Source organism: Hippoglossus hippoglossus, chromosome 3 (genome assembly GCF_009819705.1).
Source record: "Hippoglossus hippoglossus isolate fHipHip1 chromosome 3, fHipHip1.pri, whole genome shotgun sequence".
In the NCBI taxonomy this organism is placed as follows: Eukaryota; Metazoa; Chordata; class Actinopteri; order Pleuronectiformes; family Pleuronectidae; genus Hippoglossus; species Hippoglossus hippoglossus.
Genome location: NC_047153.1, coordinates 3,999,022 through 4,022,907, shown reverse-complemented (window position 1 = coordinate 4,022,907; position 23,886 = coordinate 3,999,022). Strand labels below are relative to the sequence as shown.

At 44.0% G+C, this 23,886-nt stretch overlaps 1 protein-coding gene across 2 annotated transcripts in view; it reads left to right on the top strand.

Moving 5' to 3' along the window:
• Nucleotides 1-23,886, top strand: part of lrp4 (low density lipoprotein receptor-related protein 4) — a 103,520-nt gene that overhangs the window by 51,565 nt on the left and 28,069 nt on the right. For both annotated transcript variants that reach the window (XM_034578060.1, XM_034578050.1), the window contains exons 3-6: nucleotides 15,718-15,834; nucleotides 20,409-20,522; nucleotides 21,055-21,171; nucleotides 21,749-21,877. In XM_034578060.1, coding sequence (XP_034433951.1) covers nucleotides 15,718-15,834; nucleotides 20,409-20,522; nucleotides 21,055-21,171; nucleotides 21,749-21,877 — 477 coding nt within the window. The remainder of the gene's footprint in view (nucleotides 1-15,717; nucleotides 15,835-20,408; nucleotides 20,523-21,054; nucleotides 21,172-21,748; nucleotides 21,878-23,886) is intronic.

Genomic DNA, 23,886 nt, shown 5'->3' with positions numbered 1-23,886 from the left:
ACAGTTTCATGGCAGCACAGGGACCTGAGAAGGAGTTGAGGAGGGACTGAGAGGAGCAAGCATGGATTTTGTACAGACGTGTGTGTGTGTGTGTGTGTGTGTGTGTGGTGAATGTTGACCGGATGCTGTACAGGTTAGATATGGGAATATACATTATTGTGAACAGCCCTATAGTTTCAAAATTTTAAAATCACAAAATTGGCAAAAAATCGAGCTCCTCGTGAACGCAAGCATCTTCTCCGAGCTCTTTTCCTCCTGCTTAGCCAGATGTGGGTTGTGGTGGCACGAATTGATGAATGTAGCCCAGATGTTTCTCCCCCCAAAGACATCCCTGACGCACTCTTGGGAGATTCGGAGGCATCCCCGGCCCTGATATGATATGACTTCCCTCATCTAAGTGGCACTTAGAGCAGCCCATTCCATTATTAACGTGCGCAAGTGGGTTCGTGCTGCTTTGGGTAACGATGACACAAGGAATATGATTCAGGAAATAGAATTTGAGCCACACATCCGTCAGTTTGAAGATTTGTCAAAGGCTCGTCCTGCATTTTTTTGACACCCTGTGACTGAAAATCATTTCTGCTGCAGTTGTGCACAATCTCATTCTGTTCCTGGATCCAGAGTTCTGAGCAACAGGTTGTACTATCAAACCTCTACCTCAAGAGTTTACCTTCAGGCTCAGTTCATCTCGTACCATGACAGCCTGGTACAAACGTCCACATCACTGGACACGGGGCCCCAATCCATCTGTTCCTCTCACGCCTCGTTTTATTCAGCAGTGAGGTTGTCAAACTGTGATTTCCGAGCCATGACCTTGAGCTCAACTCAGACTGAATCTAGGTTTACGTTGTAAAAAAAGGAGCAAGAAAGGTTTAATGTCACCAAAGTCGATTGAAGATAGATGGATAGACCTTTATCGTCATTGCATCAAGTACAACACAATTCGACGGCTGACACAGAGATGTGTGAAAATAAATAAGACCGATAAAACAAACCCATATTGCACATTCGCTCTCTCATCACATCGCACTTATTTTCATATTGATAGCAGCAATAGCACTGGGATGAAAACAGTTTTTCAGTGTGTGTGTTTGTGCTTTCATTTGCTCTGAAACGCCTTCCAGAGGGGAAGCAGCTCAGACACAGGTTGTGTCCGGGGTGGAATGAGTAGCTCAGGATGCTGCTTGCTCTTCTGAGGCAGGACAGTGCTGTGAATGTCTCCTAGAGAGGAGAGTGGACAGCCAATGGTTTTCTGTGCGGTATGAGGTGACCCTCTCGAGCGCTTTGCCGAGGAGCAGGTGGCGAACCACGCAGAGATGCATTAGCCCAGCACACTCCCGATGGATCGGCGATAGAAGATCACCGGCAGTCCCTCGGCCAAGTTGTCTTTCTGAGGATGCTCAGGAAATGGAGACGCTGCTGTGCTTTGTTCTCCATGAGAGGTCCTCATCCATGTGTTTGCCGAGACCCTCTCCACACGCTCCACATTCATGTGTACGGGCTGCGGGTCAAATTTCTTCCTCCTGAAGTCTATGATGAGCTCTTTGGTCTTGGAGGTGTTTAGGACCAGGTTGTTTTTCTGTGCACCACCGTGTCAACCTCTGGACCTCGTCCCTGTATATGGTCTCATCTCCCCCAGAGACGAGCCCTTCCAAAGTTGCATCATCCGCAAACTTAATGATTGCTCGGTTGGGTGGGGTGTGCATTCATGGGTGTAGAGAGTGTAGAGTAGGGGACTCGGCACACATCCCTGTGGTGATCTGGTAGAGAGATGTGGACCTTCTCTATCTCTTTGACAGGAATCTGCAGCAGATTGTGTGAGACAGTCCTGAATCCATTGTTACCTGTGGAATAATACTTAAGTTCTGCACCAAATTGAAACTGCCTTTAGCCAACAGACATGGGCGAAAGGTAAGTAGTGCTCGGTACAAAAGATCTAGAAAAGAACGATGACGCAGGGACGTACATGTACGACAGTGTTGCAAACGCCAGAAAAAAGCGTTTCTGTTTACGTGCCTCAGTCGCTGAAGAGCAGGGACCGTACGTTACAGGGTCACACATCTCAAGGACGGGACACTAATTAGCCCCGATGAAATTTAATGAAGGCATAACTCACAGGCGTTTCATCAAATTAATAACATCCCCTCTTTGCATTGATACAGTCGTCTGAGCTCAGGGGGCGTACACACACAGCATGCACCCCCACAGAACCTTCTTTGATCTCCAGCCAAACGTATAGGCTGCGACAGACTCTGATAAGAAGCACAGGGACATTAGAGACATATATGTGTATGTTCTTGGCAGTCAGCTCCACGTTCCATAAACCCTTCATAAGGAGGAAGGTTACACGCTGTCTTTGTGAACCCCCCCGTTCCTATGGAAATGCCGGCGAGTGCTGGTTATGTTGAAGGCCGCGCCGGCAGAGGAGTCGAGCTGAAGTGGAAAGTGACTGAACAGGGAGAAGGACGGAGAAAGTGATGAAAAGAAAGATGCTTCGCTTCATGTTGTGGTCTCTGCTTTCAGCTGAGCCTCTTTAAAAACCAACTCTCTACGCCACCGAAAGCTCTTCTACCAAATGTTGTATTGTGATCTGTCTCTTTATTCCTCTGGTGGAAAGAAAAGTCAAAAAAATTCCCTCCGTTGCACTGAAGCAAATTGCAGTTTGAGTGTGGGTGGTCAGGCTTTGTTGAGCTGCATTCACTTCTCAACATCTGAGTTCTGAAACAGATTTCGCAAATTCTTGCCACTAAATTGTTTTCTTTTAAAACACAGATTGTCAAAGACGCTTTTGACAATGTCTGTTTGTTCAAAAACAAAACTTAATTCACTTTGATACGACGTGGAGGGAACAACACATTTTTTGCTTGAAACAAAAAAAGAATGCAAAAACAACGACTTTAAAATTGTCGCTGAATTGATGATGATTCTTGGCTGCGTGGTTGGAATCAAAACTACTCTCCTCCATCTTTGTTTGTGTTCAGTCCCCGTCTGCATCTACAAGTTTAGTAAGAACTGTTTGGCTTTATTGTCCCGCTTGGGGAAAATTGATTTGCTGCAACAAATACACAATATCGACTCTGACACCACAGTGAAAACACAGAAAATATAGAACCAGTACAAGGGAATGGAAATTCATTCCAAGAACAAAAATGCTTGTGCACTTAACCATAAATCTGCAAAGTCCTGGTGAATGGAAAATTTAATCCAAGCACATGTGTGCCAATGTACATGGGTGGAAATATATACGAGTTATAGTGCAAGGAATTCCTCCAAAGTACTATGTGGCAATCCTAAATACCATAAGCCCTCCTAAGGACCTGCCGGTTGTACATATCCAAAAGGTTGGCATGACTGTTCTTCCCACAGTTGCACGAACATTTCTCACACTAGCTTCCTCACTGTTTTGAGCACGTGGGGAATCACTTGAAGCGTAATCATGTTTGAAGGATCAGGTAAATTGTCCAACAACACACCGTCCCCTGATCGTCTTTCTTGTCTCTGCTGTGTGCTGAGGGTTCTCAAGTGGAACAAGAAACAGCCAGTTGAGACATTGCTTGTGAAATTGATGGAAATGACACCAGAACAGTATTTTCCTGTCGAGCGTGACCCTCTGACCTCTGTAGATACCCTGACATTAGATGAGGCCAACCCTCTAATTGAGCCTGACTTGTGTTTCTGTCTCGTATTTTATCTGGCGCCCGGTTTCCCTGATCCCTCCTCCCAGTTTGAGGCAATCAGATGTATTAACACACACCGATACAGAATGTTTATAACAACAGTAACCACAGCAGATAAGACGAGGATAACCTTGACAGACTTATACGTCTTCTGTTATTTCACCACTCTCCTCCCACCTCCTCCCTCCATCCGTCATTGTTTTAGATCATCCTTCAAGCTATTTCTCTCTCTCTCTCTGCATTACACTCACACTGAAGTAAGCGGCACACACACACACACACACACACACACACACACACACACACACACACACACACACACACACACACACACACTCTCACTGTTGGCACACTGTTGGAGTCCTACTGAGTTGAAAGTAGCTGAGGTTGTGAAAGAGTAAATGCTTTCGGCCAAAGTGAGGAGACAGTGGTGCAGAAGAGATAGGTGTGTGTGTGCATGTGCATGTGTGTGTGTGCGCACATCCTGTGTATTGGGGGCTGGATAAGAGATGAAATGGAAGAGGAAAAATCTCAGTTGTGCGTGATTGAAAGCACTGCATGAGGTATGGCTTCCTCCGCTGTGTGCTGACACAAGGCTGTGAGGTCTGGGAAATGGGTGTGTACTACACACTCCAATACACACATTCACAGGTATCTACACACAAACACACTCTGGAACTGTTTCCTTAACTTGTGAGGACCCTCCTCCGGATGCATTTCTCCCAGGTGGTATTATATTTACTGCGTTTACACGTATAAATTTACTTTTTTGTCATGTCCTACATTTTTGCTCCTCAACTTCATGTTAAAGTGCAAGAAACACTGAATCATTCAACGTTTCTGAAAAGGGAAAAAAATACCATTTTTGTTGTCAGTTGCTTAGCAACAGTGCTCTCACAACTCAATGCCAAGTATAGAAATCCAAACAGTGTGTACTTTACACGACTGCTTTAATTATTTTTAGCTGCTTTGACACAGTTTGTTGGAGAACCTGTCTGACATGAATGTTCACTTCCAGGTTAATTCACAAGCGGGTTCATTTTTATCACAGTCTCATCTGGTAACGATAACTTCCTCCTGCCATCAGCTGTTTTCTTTTATATATTTGGAAATTCACTTTTGAATCATCTTCAGTTTCCTTTTCTCCAAATTTGTCTTAGCTCAGTTTTAGGTCAGAAGCCCTTTCACTCAGTTAAGGTGAACTACAACCTTTATTAGGTCATTTAAAGCGATGACCATGCTTCAAATATCTGAGGCCTTGTTCAGACTGCCAGGAAAAATCACTTTTTTGGGGATTATCCAGATTGATTTAGGAAAGTCTGGACAGTAAAATAAACCATATGAAGTACGAATCTTGCAAATCGGACCCAAACTGAATTTGGACGTCTTTTTGAAATGTAATCTCCAATCCAGAGTGACAGAATCCTCCTAGTTACTGACGCCTACATCCTTAGAACAGCTACTCATGCAGGAATGTTGCTTAAGTCTCAACGCACAAATCCGAACTGATCACTTGAAGGCAACAGTGCGGACACGCCGTCCTAAAGATCTGATGTGAGAAACCAGTCTTCGCCTGCAGTCTGGACAAAGCCCCAAAACTCACACTGGTTCTCACAAGGGCATTGATACAAACTCTCTCACACACACACACACACACATAAACCTCCCAAAAATAAGAAATACCCCCTCCGTCCTTTAATCCACCGCTTTCTGCAGTCTCAGCCAATCAGGGAGCGACTGTGACTGCGGGAGCTCAGCTGATCCAAAAAGCAGGAGGAGAGAGATTAGGACCCCATTCCCGTCTTCTCTGTTTGTCAATTTCTCTCTCGCGTCCTTCGTCTTCCTCTGCCTCCATATCTCCCTCCGTCCTTCTCGTCTCTGCCCTCTGAACACAGCAAACCCCCAAAACTCACTTTTCCTCTCACCCCCACCCAACGCTTCCTCGTTTATTTCTCACCGTGCGGTTGAATCTTTGTCTTCGCTCACTTTGTCCGTCCTGCTGCCTCTTTCCTCTTTTCCTCTCTTCGTCTTGTCGTTTTTTCTCGGTCTCGCTTTTCGTCTCGGAATTTCGACCGTGTAGTTGTGTTTGGACACATTAGCATAATTCTGCCCCTCTCTCTTTCTTCTCGTCCTCTCCTCCTTGCTAAATATTTACTCCCTCCTCAGTAAACGAGGCGAGCACACTTGTTCACACAGAGGAGGAGATGATTAGACGCTGATTGAGGGCAGACAAAAGGACAAATACGAGAGAAACAAAGAGCTTGTTGGTCCGGTGCCTGGATTTACCTTCTTTGTAAATACAAGCCTGTTTGAGTAGGTTTGTTAAAGGCGATGGATTAAAGCTAGATTGAAGTGCTCAATGGAACATTTTATGTACATGGTAATTACTAGTTTACAAGGATCAACACTTGCGGCCACATTTAACTATGAACTATTTTCTTGGCGTTATCAGTCCCATCCGCTGGTGAGGAACAGCCGTTTCTACATCTTATGATAAACAGGCTACAGGCGAGAAATGATCGGCACTCGATTAACAGCGGTTTGCTTCAGTTGTGGTGGAATGTAGAGACAAAACCCCAATTTGATCAACACATTTTAATCAACAATTTTTCAGATATTCTATAGATTGTAGATTTTATAGATTAATCATCCATTGTTCTTTGCTTTTTCGGGCTCGGGTCACGGAGGTAGGTCAGGTAGGGTATTCCAGGCGTCCCTCTCCCCAGCCAAGGTCTCCAGCTCTTCGTTGGGGGACCCTGAGGTGTTACCCCGGGGGTGTTTCCCCGGGGGTCTCCTCCTGGTTGGGCGTGTCCAGTAAACCACCAACGGAAGGTGCCCAGTAGGCGTCCTGACCTCCTCCACTGTCTCTGAGGCTGGGCCCAGCAAACCCGCCAGAGGAAAAACTCAATTCAGGATGCTTGTATTCACGCCTCTGTTCTTTCAGTCAACTACCGAACGCTTTTGACCTTAAGTCAGAAGGTTGGTACATTAATCAGTCTGCAGAACAAACTACTCTGCTGACTAATCAGTAGAGGCGTGAGTTGCTGCGTGCCTGAGGTGAATGAAAGTGCTGTTAATATGTTTCTTTGAATTCATGAGGTTGCATTTTAGCTCATAGCGAAAGCTCATAGCGAAATAAAAGAGGTGTGTGTGTGTGTGTGTGTGTGTGTGTGTGTGTGTGTGTGTGTGTGTGTGTGTGTGTGTGTGTGTGTGTGTGTGTGTGTGTGTGTGTGTGTGTGTGTGTGTGTGTGTGTGTGTGTCCGTCCTAAACCTGCTTAAATTTAAACCCGACGTTTGTTAAGGCTCAACGACTCATTCACATAGTGTTTTTGTTTCTTTTGAAATCACCGTGGAGCTGTAACACCGAGCAGGGATGAGCTTCAGAGAGACAAATTATTCAAATTCATTATGATTATGTGACGGGTCTAATCAGAGTCTAAAAAGACGAAGAAGTTATTCGATTAAAAAAAAAACAAGATTTTCTGCAGGTTGGCAACAGTTTGGGTTCGAGCCAAACAACGAGGGGAAGGGAACGTGTGAGAGAAAGTGTCAGCCAGAGAGGAAAACACTTCAGATTTATTCTCCCTCAAAGAATTAATCATCCTCCGACTGCCATGGGGATGAGTGTGTGTGTGTGTGTGTGTGTGTCGAGTGTGTTTGCTTTTGCGTTGCTTTTTTCTCATTTCATATCGCTGCAATTTCTAATTACACAACTGCAATAACTTGTGGATGTTCTGACAGCCAGACAAAATAAACAGTTTGCCGACATCCCCGCGGGCGCTGGGAACTTGTAAGCGCGTCCTTGTTGTTCGGGTTTTGACGTTTTATTGGGGCGAATAATTCACGGCCTAATTGAAAAATAATGATTGATAATTTGTTAGCTGCGGCACCAGACACGATGGCGCCTTTTTTTTTAAAGGGCAGACATATACACAAAGGACAGTTTGAAGAGTCCATGCATTTCCAGGTGGAAGTACTGATGAAACCTATATACGAGGAAGTTACTTGGATGAAATTTAGTTTTCACATGAACAGGTTTTTCAGCTTTGTAATGAATCTTCCTCTTTCTGAGACTTTGTGGGTTCTAATCCTCACAATGAGAACGAAGGTTGTCTGAAGCCGACATCCAGCTGATATCACATAACCAGACAGACGACCACAGCTATGTTTGTGTTGGTTGAGTCGGTTCCGTGTGCCAGAACGCACGAGTGTGTGCATGTTTATTACCTGAGATCTTGTGAAACACAACCAGAGACGCACTGACACGCACATACGCACTCATTTGTTTTGTCCTGAACGTGGCTCAACAATTTCGACGTCCGTTGGAGAGATGATCGAGTTGTTTCATCTGAATGTCCCTGAACACGAGAAGATGCTGACGTTTGGTGATTCTAGTCTTGAATTCAGCCACTTTATCAGGCCAAAAAATCCTTTTATACACAGAATACATTTGAAATATCATTGACACATGAACTGTTAAAACGGATTAGATGACTAAACTTAACATTAATCATAATGTTCCATTAACGTTTGTCAAGTTTTCACCCGAGGCTGTTGGATATGCAAGATTACACAAAAGCTTTTCAATTGATTCAAACCAAACTTCATTTCATTTTGGTACAGATTAGGGAAGCACTTTTATTTAAATTAACAAATCCTTTAGGTTATCAGACCACTTCCTTTTTTCTTTTATATTTTCTTCTATAAGAACTAGACAGTAATGTTTGGGATGTGAGGTATTCCTTCTACTGAGGGCCCATTCTAGTTGATTTGTTTGTTAATTGGTTTATTTATTAGCAGGATTACCCCCAAAAAAAACTACTAATCCAGGATTTTGTTTTTGAGAAATTATAAATTCTTTCTGCCAGTGACGAATAAACATTAAAGTCTTATAAAGTCATCGTTAGAGCCCATTAGAGTGTTTCCTGTCACTAAGCTGCCGGTGTCATGCACTCAGCAGAGATCTGTCCCGGCAACGAGCAAATGTTTCTTCTTTAATCTGCCGTGATGGGGCCGGTTGACTCGCCTTGTGATGACGGTGTGTCATTGCACACACTCATGCACACGTGTGCACCTTATTAAGTATAAAAGTGTCTTCAGTAGATTTTTGTTGATTTGTAAAACCACTCGTTGTAGATTTTGATATTAATCAAACAGCTGCAGTTAGAAGCTCAAGAATTATGTTATAAATATGAAAAATAGAAAGGGTAAGGTCTGCCTTCAGGGAGTGTCTTCAAATTTGATGCACGTTTTAACTTGGGTGCAAGGATGAACCCATTTCTGAAAAACTGCTTCAGACGAGGGTTTTCCAGAAATTTTGACCCTTGACTTTAAACGTAGAAGACGAAGAGGTCAACTCGAAAAGAGGGCGATATTCGAGAGCTTTAGGGGATAAGGGTTGATGCTGGTGTCGATATTGTTCTCATAACTTTGCTTTCTGCACTTAAATCTATAAATCATGTCCGGCCTCCTGCACGTCGTGAACGTGTCGGACCCAGAGAATTCCCCCGTTGCATTCTTCAAATGTGACAAACTCCAGAAAACGTCTGAACCCATTTTTTCTGGTCACGAAAAACAGCTTGAGACGGCACTAATACATTTCTTGGCCTTAACTCAAAAATGATTAAAACAAGGAAACATTTTGTAATGAGGTGATAAAGATTAATGGCAGCCTCAGAAAAGCTACTAAACTTAATTCTGCGGTCGGTTTTTCGATGCGTTTATTGAAGCGGAGCGCGGCGTTGTGGGCGAGGCGGGAGGTCCGCTTACTGTAGAGGTGGAGGAGGACGGAGAAAGCCCATCACACAGGCCGCGGCCGTTCACGCTGCCAAGAAAAACTCTGCTGGCAGCACCACTCCGCTCTGACGGACTGAAATATGCGCTGGCTCTTTACCAGAGCTGCCAAGAATCAGATAAGACGCCTCTGTTGGGATCGGCCATGAGAGGAAAATGAAGAGCAAGTAAGGGAGGAGAGGCCGAGACGGATGAGAGGGATAGAGGGATTAGTTTGAGTTGGACAGGCACGACATGGATGTTAGTTTTAGATTCTGAAAGTAATACATTTTAAAGCCTTGCAGACTATTAAAGTATCCTATAGAGTCACTTTACCATGTTATGATGGGTTTCAATGCGGTGCACGTCTGTTCTACGACTAATAGACATTCAAAATGGGTTGTATCATAACTTCTTGAGATTCTACATTAGATTAAGATCCTCCGATGGAAGTTTACAGTTTTAGTTACATGCTTTTGTTTAAAAAAAAATCTTGTGAACACTGTTTAGCTTTTAAAAGGCTGCAACAAGTAAAGAGAAAACTGTGTTTTATCAACTGCAGAAAAGTAAAGAAAGACAGAGCAGAGTTAGAAAAGAAGTGGAATCCAGGTTTGACATAATTAAGATTCTAAGTTTGAATTTGTTTTTCCAACAAACCCATAACATCCAAATGTGTTTAGTTTGACTTTTAACTGGTCATATATATATATATGTGTGTGTGTGTGTGTGTGTGTGTGTGTGTGTGTGTGTGTGTGTGTGTGTGTGTGTGTGTGTGTGTGTGTGTGTGTGTGTGTGTGTGTGTGTGTGTGTGTGTGTGTGTGTGTGTGTGTGTGTGTGTGTGCGTGTGTGTGTGTGTGCGTTAGTCTGCTTGATTCCAACCTTAGAGATAAAATCTCAGAGAGATTAAAGGACACACAACTCCAGATCACCGCCGTGATGAATACATATTTTCCCAGTAATCGAGACGACAGTAATCTGAAGGTGAACTCACCTGTTTTGGTCTGAAAGAGAAACACGTCATTAAAGTTCCTTGGATGAAATATTCTTCGGGGGACTCGTCTATCGCTCTCTCGAGTCCACATCTGTTTTTCCGGAGAGTGTCCTCTCTTTCTCCCCCCCCCCCCTCTCTCTGTTCTGTCCATCCTCCCATCTGTTGAGCCGCTGTGATAAGCAATGTTTAGGCAGATATATTGGTCCCATTAGTGCTACTTGATTCTGCTGCTGCACAGTAAAGAGAGGCCATTAACTCTGCTCAAGGCCACTTAAAGAGGCCCGCATACATGTACCTGAAGACACACACACACACACACACACACACACACACACACACACACACACACACACACACACACACACACACACACACACACACACACACACCTAGATGTTGTTGCAGTCAATTATTATAAAGAAGAAAGGTATACATTTCTTCTACCATCCTTAGAAAAAGGTTTGAAAAGAACCTTTCAAAAATAAATCGTATAAATGCAGTTTTGTCTGAGAAAAGTTCATATCAGCTGTTTTTTTTTTATTGGCCAACTGATAAATCTCACAGTTCCATCAAATAAAAGTCAACGTGAAACTGTAACTGTTTATTAAACACAAATTGCCAGAAATATTCCTTAGGGCTTAGGCAGCAACCTGGGAATTTTACGAATCGACAGACTTGTCACCAAAGATATCACCAGTTTTATCTCATGCTATCATCTCGTCTGTGTTTTTGTTTTATCCTCTGAAAACATCCTGCCCAACGTGCTTGATTCTGCGAAGGCGAAATGTGAGTCCGATTAGTTACAGTCAGGAAAACATCAAAAAGACTTAACACACAATATGTTCTGCAGCTGATCTCGATGACATTGATGGTTCTTGGAAATGAAGGAGGGGAGTGTGACTGACGAGGTTTTGAAGCTCTGCTTTGAAGTATCGCGTCTCACGCTGCATGCAATCAAAGAGTCCTGATCTCAGGAGTTTGGATTGGTTTTTTTTATTTAATTGAAGATTTCCAGAGACGATCCCACAGCGGGACAGAGGAGTGTGCACGTCTGAAGAGAATATTTCATCCAAGGATCTTTAATGAAGATTTTAACATTCAGTCCAGAGCAGGTCGGTTCACCTAAGGATTACCACTGGAAACATCTACTCACTGTGGTGGTCTGCAGATACACACACTCATAGTATTTGTATGGTTACACACTCTAAAAACTTTAAAAAAAGTAAACAATAAAAGTATCTAGGTAAGCCAACTCACTAAGAGTGTAACCGAGCATCTAATACAGGGCATTTTTAATGATTAGTTTTAAATTAACTGTCAAGTCTGTGAAATGTCAAACTGTCATTGGAATTTACTACCCATGAAAAATGATTAGCAGCGAGCTCTGTGATATTTACCCACACAGATGTGTTGGTGTCATATTCTGGACAAACGACCCGGTCACCAAAATTACTTTCAGTTGTTTGTTTTTTTGTTTTTTTTATGTGATCAGTCAAACGATCAGTAATAAACACTGAGCTCCTGGTTTCTCTTCACTTTGTGTGTTTGTGTATCATGAATGTGAAAGAGAGGAACTTGTGATGATGGGAATGGCAGGTGTGTGTGTGTGTGGGAACGACCTGTAGAATGCAACTGGGAATTCTGGAGTTGGGATGAGATAAGGTGAAGGTCAGGGTGTGTGGGTGTGTGTGTGTGTCTTTAAAACAACGCTGCAGCACTCGGGAGGATAAATGTGCACGTTCAGGGTGAAACAGGAAAACGGCGACGGAGCGTGACTGAGACAACAGTTTGTGTTATTGTACGTGTCTGTGTGCGTCGATTGATTCTGCAACTTTTAAGCAAATTTCCAAAACATTAACAACCTGCGTTGCAGATTTCTCACTGATGGAAGGTGACAATGTCAATAACAACCGAGCTCACTGCTTCAAATGTTCCCAGTGAATACCGACCAGTGTTTTTGCTCGTGATGCCAGTTTGTGAAATATAACACCGCCTTTGATGTGCTTCTGCTGCGGCATAATAATTCCGTCAACACACCTACTTTTCTCTTGGCTTGGAAAATGTGTGAATCGTCAATATTATCGTCAACTTCGGCACATTCAGCACACGGAACCCCCCCCTGCATTCTGGGAAATGTAGGAGTAAGGCAAGAGGAGGGAACGTGCTCGTGCTGAAAAGTATCATAACATGATTGTAACGGCAACAAACATTGGACAAAGTTAGGGTTATAAGGCTTGTGTGTGTGTGTGTGTCTGTGTGTCTGTGTGTCCCCGTCCCCGTGTGTGTGTGTCAGCCTCAGTGGAATGCAGTGGTAGTGGGAATGCTGCGCTGAGCTGAGCAGAATCTGTGTGATAAGACAGATCAAAGCGCCCGGAGACCTCATCAGCCTTCCCAGCATGCACCCTGCTGATCCACCTGATACGAGGAGCAGGCCGCACCTACTCTGTATGTGTGTGTGTGTGTGTTTGTTTGTGTGTGTGTGTTTGTGTGTGTGTGTGTGTTTGTTTGTGTGTGTGTAAAAGACACAGCGTGAAGTATATTTATTTGCATACATTTTCCATCGCCCCCAATTTGTGGGCCTCAAGAACTCTGCACTGTGGATGAGTGTGTGTTTGTTTATCTCATGCAGTTTGCTTATGTGTCTGTGTGTGTCTGTGTGTGTCTGTGTGTGTCCTTGTTAACCGGGCTCTCTCTCCTTCATCAGACAAGCTGAATTATTTATTGAAATGTTGAGAAGCAGCATTTTCATAACCTCCTGTTGGTTGTGGACATAAATCTGCTGACAGTCACAGATGCTTCCGTCGTGCAGGTGACGCTCCGGATGTTTCTTAACTTTATCGACTGTTCGTGTCTTTTGATCTCAAACCTTTTGGTGAATCAAGTCAACTGAGAGAAAACTTTTACAGATGGGCCTCAAACTTTCACAGACACACTTGTTATTTATCCTGCTAACTCAACGATGCACAAACAGATTGTCATTAAACTTGGTGGGATTGTTACCCAAAATAATATCTCCAGATGATTCACTTTCGGAGTTTAATCAGGGAACTTTGCAATAGGAAGGTAAAATGTAAACATAATAATATTATTAATAAACTCATCTTGCATGTCGTTGGAGTTCTTTAATATTTTTCCACCCTCATTTGGATTCTCAGGGTCAAAACCATGTAGAATATATTCCAAGCTGACATGTAAGTACTATTCTATTGATTTCTTTTCTTGATTAATCAATAACTTGCTTGGGTTTGAAATACATATCATCAACTTCCCGGAGCCCAAACTGATTTATTTACGTTTTTTGCAGTTTGTTTGAAAAAATTCAGTAAAGCCAGAAAGATATGGAAATGTCTATTAAATACTAAAACACGTCTAATATACATGTTTTTCCAGCTGCTTCACATTTTATTAGAATTGTTTTTAAAAAGAAAATATTGAAATGATCAAATATTCATCCAGACTGACTCGATTTTTAAGTATGATCCTTAAAATTTGTTAGAAACCTTTTTTTATTTTTTTTATTTGCACCCTCATAAACTTTCTTTAGTCTGACATTGACTTGCTCAAAACCTGCAATGTTACTTAAGTATATTCGTGAGGGATCATTTTAATTTTTAAAATCATGTTTTGCTGTATTTTAGTTGCTTCAAAAAGTTATCTTTGGATTTACACAAAGTTCTGGCAGAAATATAAAGGCGAGCACAATGTCTATATAAGTTAATTTTCACACCGGGGGGGGGGAGATATGAAGTGAATCCAGCAGCTGCCTGAAGGAACAGAAAATAAAGTGATGGTGGGATTTCAGATAATTGCTTCCAATAATGCATAATATATGTAAACGGAGCTAAACCCCCAGTACGTCCATGTAATTAAGGCAGAGAGAGAGAGTTCATCAGAAGGTGAAGAGAATAAGAGATTGACAAAAGGAGAAATTGGGAGAGTTGTCTTTGCTTGTGTGTGTGTGTGTGTGTGTGTGTGTGTGTGTGTGTGTGTGTGTGTGTGTGTGTGTGTGTGTGTGTGTGTGTGTGTGTGTGTGTGTGTGTGTGTGTGTGTGTGTGTGTGTGTGTGTGTGTGTGTGTGTGTGTCCCTCTCTTTGTGTTTCACTCTGAATAATGGAATATCCATGCAGGGGTATGTGGGTCAGTGGGGCTTTACTTCCCCTAGAGACCACAGCCACACCCCGACACACACACACACACACTCTTTCTCACTTGCTTAATTCACTCCCCGAGCCCTGACTCGTCCGCCTGTCTGCCTCGCTGCTTAACCCGCCGCGTGACGTCATACATTTTTCATAAAGTCTGCGTTGCTCTGTCAATATTTCATGTGTGGTATTGACAGGCTGGTGAGAGTCCAACGTAAGGAGTTACCGCTCCCTCCTCCTCCCCTCGCTCCCCTCGCTCCCCTCTCTCCATCCCTCTCTGGCTCTGTAATTAAATTAGCTCTGTCTGTGGATGACAAAGGGCCAGTCATTCGGACTCTGCTTAGATAGCGAGTAGCTGCACTTAGAGCGGATATGAAGTTAAGGAGGAATGCGCTGAGCTGAGCTGAGCCGAGCTGAGCTGGACTCAGTGCTGCTCCCTGGGTCTCGGGGTGAGGAGGTGGGAGAGGGGAGGTCGGCCGGGTCCGGATCAGGCCTTGGCTGAACTGAGACCACACACGGAAAACAAACCCTGACGGATTTAAAGATGATGGTGAAGTCAGTAAAGGCTTCACTGAGCCTGTATTTAAAGATGGACAACGCGTCTCCACTTCCTCCCACTGTCCAGAAACAAAGACAAAATATCCTGGACACGAACACACTGCCATCTTGTGCAGATTACCTCATTTGGAGCCACAGGAAGTAGCGATCAGGGAAGGTTTTGATTTCCTCGCTGATACGCACACGCTCAATCACGTCTCTGCTGTCAATCATGATGTTTTTACAGCATCAGATAACTACTTAGAACCAAACTTAACAGAAACTTGAACAGGTGGTAAGAACTACCTAGAAGGACAAATGTTCACGTCCCATCCACAAACATGGAGGAGAGGGGGGGGGGTGGGTGTATGACCTCTACTATACTGCCACCAGCCACCAGATGTATTTGAATGATGACATTTCTGAAAAATCAATTGAACAACTAATTTGATTTCACACAATAAGTGTCAAAGCCTTTGTCTTTGCTCCAGAACTCCTCTTTCCTGTCTCCTCCCCCCTCCCCCCCCCCTCAGCTTCATGGTTTGTTTGTTTGTGTATTGCCGCTGACACACTTGTTGTCCTTCCTTGTTTGTCTGCAGTGCTCCCGACCTGTTCGCCGCTCGACTTCCACTGCGACAACGGCAAATGTATCCGTCGCTCCTGGGTGTGTGACGGAGACAACGACTGCGAGGACAACTCCGACGAGCAGGACTGTCGTAAGTAGAGCCTCTGTCTGTCCACACACACACACACACACACACACACACAAACAATCGGTGGCAGTTGCCTTGATATGTGGCAACACACACACTCGACCTGCTCTGTCAGGCTCATGGGGATGAGTTATTAAAGTGGACAGATGTTTGAGGCAGCCATGTGCAATGAGGTGTTTGTTTTTGAGTCTGAAGGAGCTGCCTGCCTGTCTCACAAACACAAACACACACACACACACACACACACACACACACATACACATACACGGACATACACACACACACACATGCACATACAAGTACCTCCAAAAATAAAAATAGGAACAAACTGAGGGCAAAGGTGACAGAATGTCTCGTGTGGTGACTGTGGGAGTGCTGACCTCTCGCAAGTGTGTATGTTTGTGAGTGTACGTGTGTGTGTGTGTGTGTGTGTTTGTGTGTGTGTATTCACATGCACGTGCACATGTTCTAAAATACCCCTCAGCTGCCTGCCAGGCAGCATGTGGCCTGCAGTGGGTAAAGCAGGGACAGTGTCTATTTCTGTCATATTTCTGTATCTCTGCTCTGCTGCCTGAGGGGGGGGGGGGGGGGGGGTGTGTGTGTGTGTGTGTGTGTGTGTGTGTGTGTGTGCTCCTGTGTTTCTGTCTTTGTGAGGACTATTGGACACTCAGGACATTATTGGAAAGCTACAGTCTGTCCCTCCCTTCTCTAAAGGGGCTGCTCAAGGAGTTGGTGCCGCAGACTGTGAGGAACAGGTGAACCTCTCCTCATTCTGGCTTGGGCGGCGGTAATTTGCATTATTTCAAGGTGGTTAGGCTGCATCCAGAAAACAGCTCTCTCATTTATTTGGACGAAGGTGTGTTGGTGCAGCGGTGGTGCCAACACGGGGCGCTGCGGCAAAAACACAGAGCCGTGCAGCATCTGGCGAAGTTGGCATCTGGTAAAGCGTTGGCGTTGATAGGTGCACATATCTGATCGGTTACTCTGTGTTGTGAAGGTCGTGTTGCTTCTGTTACCTCACGATCACTGTAAAGATATCGCTGTGATTGCTTCCCAGTGATGTTACAATGTACAGGATGTAAAACGCAGAACATGGAGAAAAGTAAATCAAACGTTTCTACGCAAAGTTTAAACTTGAATGTGCATTTCTCTGCTTTGCTTTATACTATATCACTGCACATATCGTCTTACCCTTGATTGGAGGAGCTTTAACTTTAACACTATCTCCAATAGTCGATACAACCTGAACTTCACGGTGACATGAAACCCATTGTTCTCTATCTCGTGTGGTTAGTGTGCACATCAGTTAACAGGCCGGTTCGCTCCTTCTCGTCTGAATGGCTTTTCTCATCCGTCTGTCGTCCGGAGATTTCTTACCCTCCTTGCTTGACCCACATACTGTATCGGCAGCCAGACACCAAATCACTTCCTGATGGGGAAGCCGGCGATGAATTTTTCATCTCCATGCCCAGTAAATTTCTCTCCCCTCCCCTGTTCCCCAAACTACTTATTATTTCATGTTTCTTTCTTTCTCGTCGGTCTATCTTTCGCCTCCCAGTGTGTTTTGTTACTCCCCACACACGCAGTGGTTTTTATTTTATTATTTAGGAAAAAAAGGTGGAGACGATCCCCACGCTCGGCTGGAGCTGGAGTGGTTGTCGAGGTTTCAGACGAACGTGGAGACGGAGGTGTGTCTCGGTGCGGCTGTGTGTGTGTGTTTGAACAGGAGATATTCGGAATTTTTTGAAGCTTAAAAAACATTTCACAGAAAGGAGAAACACAACACTACTTCACCTCACACACACACACACGCACACGCACATACACATGCAGGCGGCCTGGTAATGACTCCCAGCGCCCTTTGCCCTTTGTGATTTGGCTGCTGTGTGAATGATGAGCGTCTTGAGGGCTTGTTGACCTCCGACCTCCCTCTGTTTACGTCACTGGTGGGGAGCATGGGGGGAGGCAGAGAGAGGGGGGGGGAGAAAATCAATTATTTTCAAACGAGTTGAATAATAGATTAAATGAGTGGATCCGTCAATAGTGCAGGTAAAATTAAATTCTCATTTGGACCTGCTGTTGTGAGTAAATTCCCTTTCTTTGTTTGAAGGGGGGGGGGGGGGGGGCGTAGCAGCAGAGGTTAGTGAGGTCAGCGGTGGTTTAGTAGAGTGATGTATTCGATGATGTTTACTTATCGTATCAGTATAGTATCATAGCTGAAGTAGTAACAAGCCAAAACTATGACGTGATCTGGCTCTGTGTCAGTAGTGACCAGGGGGTGGAGCCGCAGATATGAGCGCTCAACCAATCGCGAGTCAGTCTCAGCTGCCGATCATGCTTTTCACCCTGTTTTTATAGCATCAAATAACTAATCGGACCCAAATTTGACGGAAAAAATTAACACTTAAATAAGAGAAACCACCTTTGACGTTTTGTCTTGGTCCATATACCATCCGCTAACATGTAAGCATCTCCTGTGCTTAGTTACAAGGACATTTGTTCACCCTGCAGGAATATGTACTATCCAGAGGTATCAAAATATGTTCGTACACAAACATAAACACACAAACACATAAATACACATACAGGACACACACAGGCTCTGGAGCTCTTCTCAGAAGTGGCGTGTGTCCATTTCCAGATCTCAGTGTTTCGTGGGCATCCTTCTGCCTCTGTCTGTCCTTATCTCTCCCTTTGTCTCATCTGTCCAACACTCACACACGACAGTGATAAATTATAGATTACCTCCTGCCAGAGGCCATCCATCATTGGTTCTCCTTGACGAGGCTGTTTACCCGGCCCCGGGCGTGCGTGGCCGGGCTTTGCCATCGATTGTTTGGCGCTAACAGTAGAAGCCGGTGTTTTTGAATAATCCTTTCGGCCTTTTATCAATGCAGGTGTGATAAAAGAAGAAGAAAAGGCGGATGAATGAAAGGGATTGAAAGGGAAACACAGTCAATGTCAGTGGAGGGAGTGACTTGTGTCCGACTGTATCGTCGGGGCTGTTGTTCTGAATGACAAATGTGACTTATCGCTTGTCTCAAGGTTGAATGTCTAGTAAAACAACATATTCTAATCTGCAGCGGCAGGTTCATTCAATCAAGATACAGGACAAGCTGCTGGTTCTCAGGCTCAGTAGAATAAACCAGTCCTGAATCTATGGGTCTAACAGGAGATCCGTTAAGAAATAACCTTTTTATTTAGCTTTTTTGCTTCAAATTGATTTTTGAACAGAAAAAAGTTTGATGCATAGTGTTAAAATATGGTAAAACCTGGTTTGGATGTTTCCTGCAGGAGGATTTAATTTCCCCATAGTCGTGGTTATAATGAATTAGAACCCAGTGCTGTTCTAAACATGCCTGTGTGGGAGGACTGGGGTTTTGCTGGTCAGCTTTTCACCTGCTCTGGGGTGAAGCTCAGGGAAGCTCGACTCAGATCCCTGAACTGGAGAGCAGTTGTTGTTGTGAACCATGATGTCACTTGATGCTTTCATGCTGTTCCTCTGTTTATTCCAAATTTTTTCAATATTGAACATTTCATGTGTCCAAATTAGAGCAAACTCGCCTCTACACTTTTTCTGGGCCCCCAGCAACTCACAAATGTAAAGTAGAATGGATGAGGGACTTTTGAGATTTGTGAAAGAGACGCTTTTGTATTATAGTAAGACTATTCGCCAGACCACATTCATCTATAATGTATTTAATATGCTTTAGACAAGAGGTCACTAATTGACAGACGCCATTCTACCTGGACTCGGGTCTATAACAGATTAATGAGAGTTTTTTGAATTTTGTTAAGCGTTTCTATTTTAAAGAAGCTTTTCTGGTCTTGACAGTGCTGGTTTAGAATCCGAGGAATTTTAATTGAACGCTCCTCTACTAGAAAGTCCCATTTTTTTTTATCATGCAGTTTATTAGTTTCTGTTTTAGTTGAACTACGCGCGTTAGCAGCACAGTTAGTTTACAGATTGACACCGGAGATGCGGATTATGCTTGAAATGTGGTTTGAGATTTTTCTATGGATGTTTTAAGTGTTTCTTTTTATGCGCCAACATTAATTCAGGCTGACCACGGCCTCTGTGCTCCCCGAGGGATAAATCACCGACTTTTTTTTTACAGCCACTCGCTAAGGTGGTTTGGTTTCATGGCTTTTTGTTTTCGTTAAAAAGTGCTGTATAAATACAGTTACTACTTTACTGGAGCACATGTTCTTGACTTAATTCAGTCGTCCTCCTCGCTGTGTGGCGGGATCTGTCCGTTGGTCTTTTTAGTGCTGAGATTGAAAGTGTTTTGAGCTCCGGACCTGCCGCCCCGTGAGAGTCCAGGTTGTTTACGGAGTTGAAAAAAAATCTCACTTTCTTTGTTCTGGGCCTAACATAACAGTTGTAACACAGTTTGTCCAGTGTCGGTCCAATTTTTAAATGTAATGTCAGGCACGGGCTCAGGGACGGCTGCTCTCTAATCACATTTTTGCTCGGTATTTGCTGTTTGCTTTTGTGGTGTCCTCATCGTTTGTCCTCTGAAACCTTTTTTTCTCTCCTGCTCTCTCTCTCTCTCTCTCTCTCTCTCTCTCTGCAGCTCCCAGGGAGTGTGAGGAAGACGAGTTCCACTGCCAGAACGGCTACTGTATCCGCAGCCTCTGGCACTGTGACGGCGACAACGACTGTGGGGACAACAGCGACGAACAGTGTGGTGGGTAAAGACACACACACAGAGTAGGGACTGTCACTTTTTTATTCATTTTAACGTTTGGGTAAAGTTCATATTGGAACAGTCCCCTAAACATGCATCTATTGAAGATTCTCACATAGCAACATAAGGCGAGACAAAAAGAAGAATTTAAAAAAGAAATGAAGAGTTAAAGACAGAATAGAAAGTAAATACATGAATAAAATATGAAATCAAAGCACACATGAAAGTCTTCAGCATTGATATAAAAGAACTAAGAGTTGCAGCAAGCGCAGAGCAAGGAGTTTCGGATTTTGGAAAAAGAGTGGCAGCCCTAACACACAAACACACAAACACACAAACACACACACACACACACACACACACACACACACACACACACACACACACACACACACACACACACACACACACACACACACACACACACACACACACACACACACACACACACACACACACACTGATTCCAACAGGAACACACCAGCATGTAAAAAACGTCTTTTATACATAACTCGTGTGTCGTCTGTCACAGACATGCGTAAATGTTCGGACAAGGAGTTCCGCTGCACGGACAGCAGCTGCATCGCCGAGCACTGGTACTGTGACGGGGACACGGACTGTAAGGACGGATCAGATGAGGAAAACTGCCGTAAGTTATTGTGTGTTATTGTGTGTTATTGTGTGGGTGTGTGTGTGTGTTTTATTGGATTTTCAATGTGGCTTTTTATCAGACATGTGACGGAGAGAAGACTTAAAACAGGGAACTTACTGTCTCCCAGTCAGGATGAAAAGAAAAGTCATTAATCATATTCGGGGTTTCCCCCCCTTCCCCCCCATATCCAAATACTTGAATCCAACCAAAAAGCTGAAATAAGTGATTCTGAACAAATAAGTTTCCATATCTGAGAAACCATGTTTATACATTCCAAACAGGACATTCACAAGAGTTTTTCTCTTATCAAAATCTCCAAACTGCGGCATCGTGATTCATCACGGCCAAAAAAAGAAAGAAGTGAAGCAATCTGGTTACTGTCCCGCTGCATGTGAACTGAGATCTGACCCGACGACGCTACTGCAGCGCCTGTAAAGAGTCGTAACAGCGATCGGGCCTCCTCTCTGTTCACGAGCAGTTTTCTGACAGGAACACTGGAAGCTTCAAAACTGCCTCAAACTGCTGCAGCGTCTCTCTCAGCATCTGTTCAAACGTCTGTCTGTGTCTCTTGCAGCGTCCGACGTGATGACAGCCACCTGCAGCGTGGAGGAGTTCCAGTGCGCGTACGGACGCTGCATCCTGGACATTTACCACTGCGACGGAGACGACGACTGCGGGGACTGGTCGGACGAGTCGGACTGTTGTGAGTTTTTACGTCCGTCGTACACGAACATGCCTTCAGGCAACAGACTGTATTTAAAAGATGGACGACTTATAAATGCCCCAAAAGGGAAGCCAAAATATCTTGATTGACTCCTGGTGGCTGGCTGCGGTATAGATCATTAACCGTGCCTCCTCCGTGTTAGTGGATGGGAACCTCGTCCAGCTTTATTTACAGACTGTTCTTCCAACATTATAAAGACCCGACATTGACCTGAAAGAAGGATTAATTCCAACACAATCTCCCCCGATTTCTTAGCGTTCCCTAAAAAACAATCCAATGTTTCCCGGTTCCTTTGTGGGATGTTTGTAGTAGCACCGGAGGAAGGGGTCAGCGTGTGCAACGTGACCCTGTCTGACAGGCGTCAATCACACATGTACTCTCTCAACAGTCCAGAGAGGTTTTTTCGTCCACACTCTGCTTGTCGCTGCACTTTTTCCCCTCCTCTCCACTCTACTCATAAAAATGGATGAATCCCCAAAGAAGAAGAAATGTCCATCAAATGGACGTGGTGGTGTGGGGTTATTTGGGGGGTGGGGGTTCGGATATGCCAGCACACAGTGGGCTCCCCCTCAAACTCTGTTTATTCATCTGAGTTTTGGACAAATGAAAGAATCCTCACTGTGTAGATTTAAAATCTTACAAAGAACAAAACAAAAAAGCATTGTTACAGTGGAGTGGCTGTTCTGACCTGTTCTGCTGGTATAAAGCTCACAGCGAGCTGTTGTTATCCACTCACACACACAGACACACACACACAGACACACACAGACACACACACACTCTTTAGGATCTGTGGCGTCGCTCCAGGCTCTCACTAAACACTTTCTTGCGTAAGAGACGAAGATGAAGCTCTTCAGAGAGAGATCAGTCCTCCTCCTCCTCCTCCGTTAAGACGTTAGATGAGTTTAAGTTTCTTCTCTCTTGCTTCGGCACGAGTCTCTTCCTCTCCTCTCCTCATCCTTTCTTCTTCTGCTTCACTCGTTCCTTCCTTGTATCCCCGATGGCCAAACTGCACACGTGTCCCCACACAGCGGCTCGTCCTCATGTCCCACAGCTTTCTGTTGCCGAGCTGCACCAGTTCAGCTGGAGTTTAAACGCACATTACAAAGCTCATCAGGACGTTTGTACGGTTTGTATCATTTGACGTGTGCAAAGCATCTGTGTTCCCACCAGTTAGTCTTGTCCTTGTAGACTCGTCCACATATTAACTGGAAGTCATCAAATAGACTTGAAAGAAAATGAGAACAATGACATGTTGATGCCAACGTAAAAATGTTCGAGGCCCCAAACTATGGAACGGTCCACTAGGCGAGATCACACGTGCAACGTCTTCAATGTCTTTTAAAAAACTCTTCTCAACACTGTTTTTTATTAAAGCTTTAATGAACATTAATGATTTATTTCCTCGTGCGACTCTTATTTTACGATCTGCGCGTCTTTCTCTTTCTTTTAACTGCTGCTTTTGAATTCCCTTTTCCTCTTTCTGTTTAGCGATTTTTAACTTTGTTAAATAAAGTGCTTTATAAATAAAGTTTATTATCATGTGGACGCACTGACTCGTAAATCTTGGAGGTGTAAAGTCTTCACTTCACTTTAATGTAAAACAGAGAAACAAATCAAATCTTCATATTTGAGAAAGTGGATCATCTTGGTCAAACCACAACTATGTCGTCTTCAACAACCACAGTTTTCCAGTTTAACTCTTTTTTAATAATGAAATTTCTTCCCCAAGTGACAAATACTGAATACTATACAAAAATACTACGTTAATTGAAGTTTTTAGATACTTAAACAGATGCCTCCAGTGTCCAACGTCCAACAACTGTTTCTCATCTTAACGTTTAGTGTCGATTTCATGTCCTAACGCCCGACGGCAGCTTGAGCTCAAGAGCAGCTGCTGTTTCCAGACCGCCGCTCAGCAGCGTCTGTCAGAGCTGGAAAACACTCGGCCTGTTACATGTTTGTAGTCACTGTAACACACACAGACA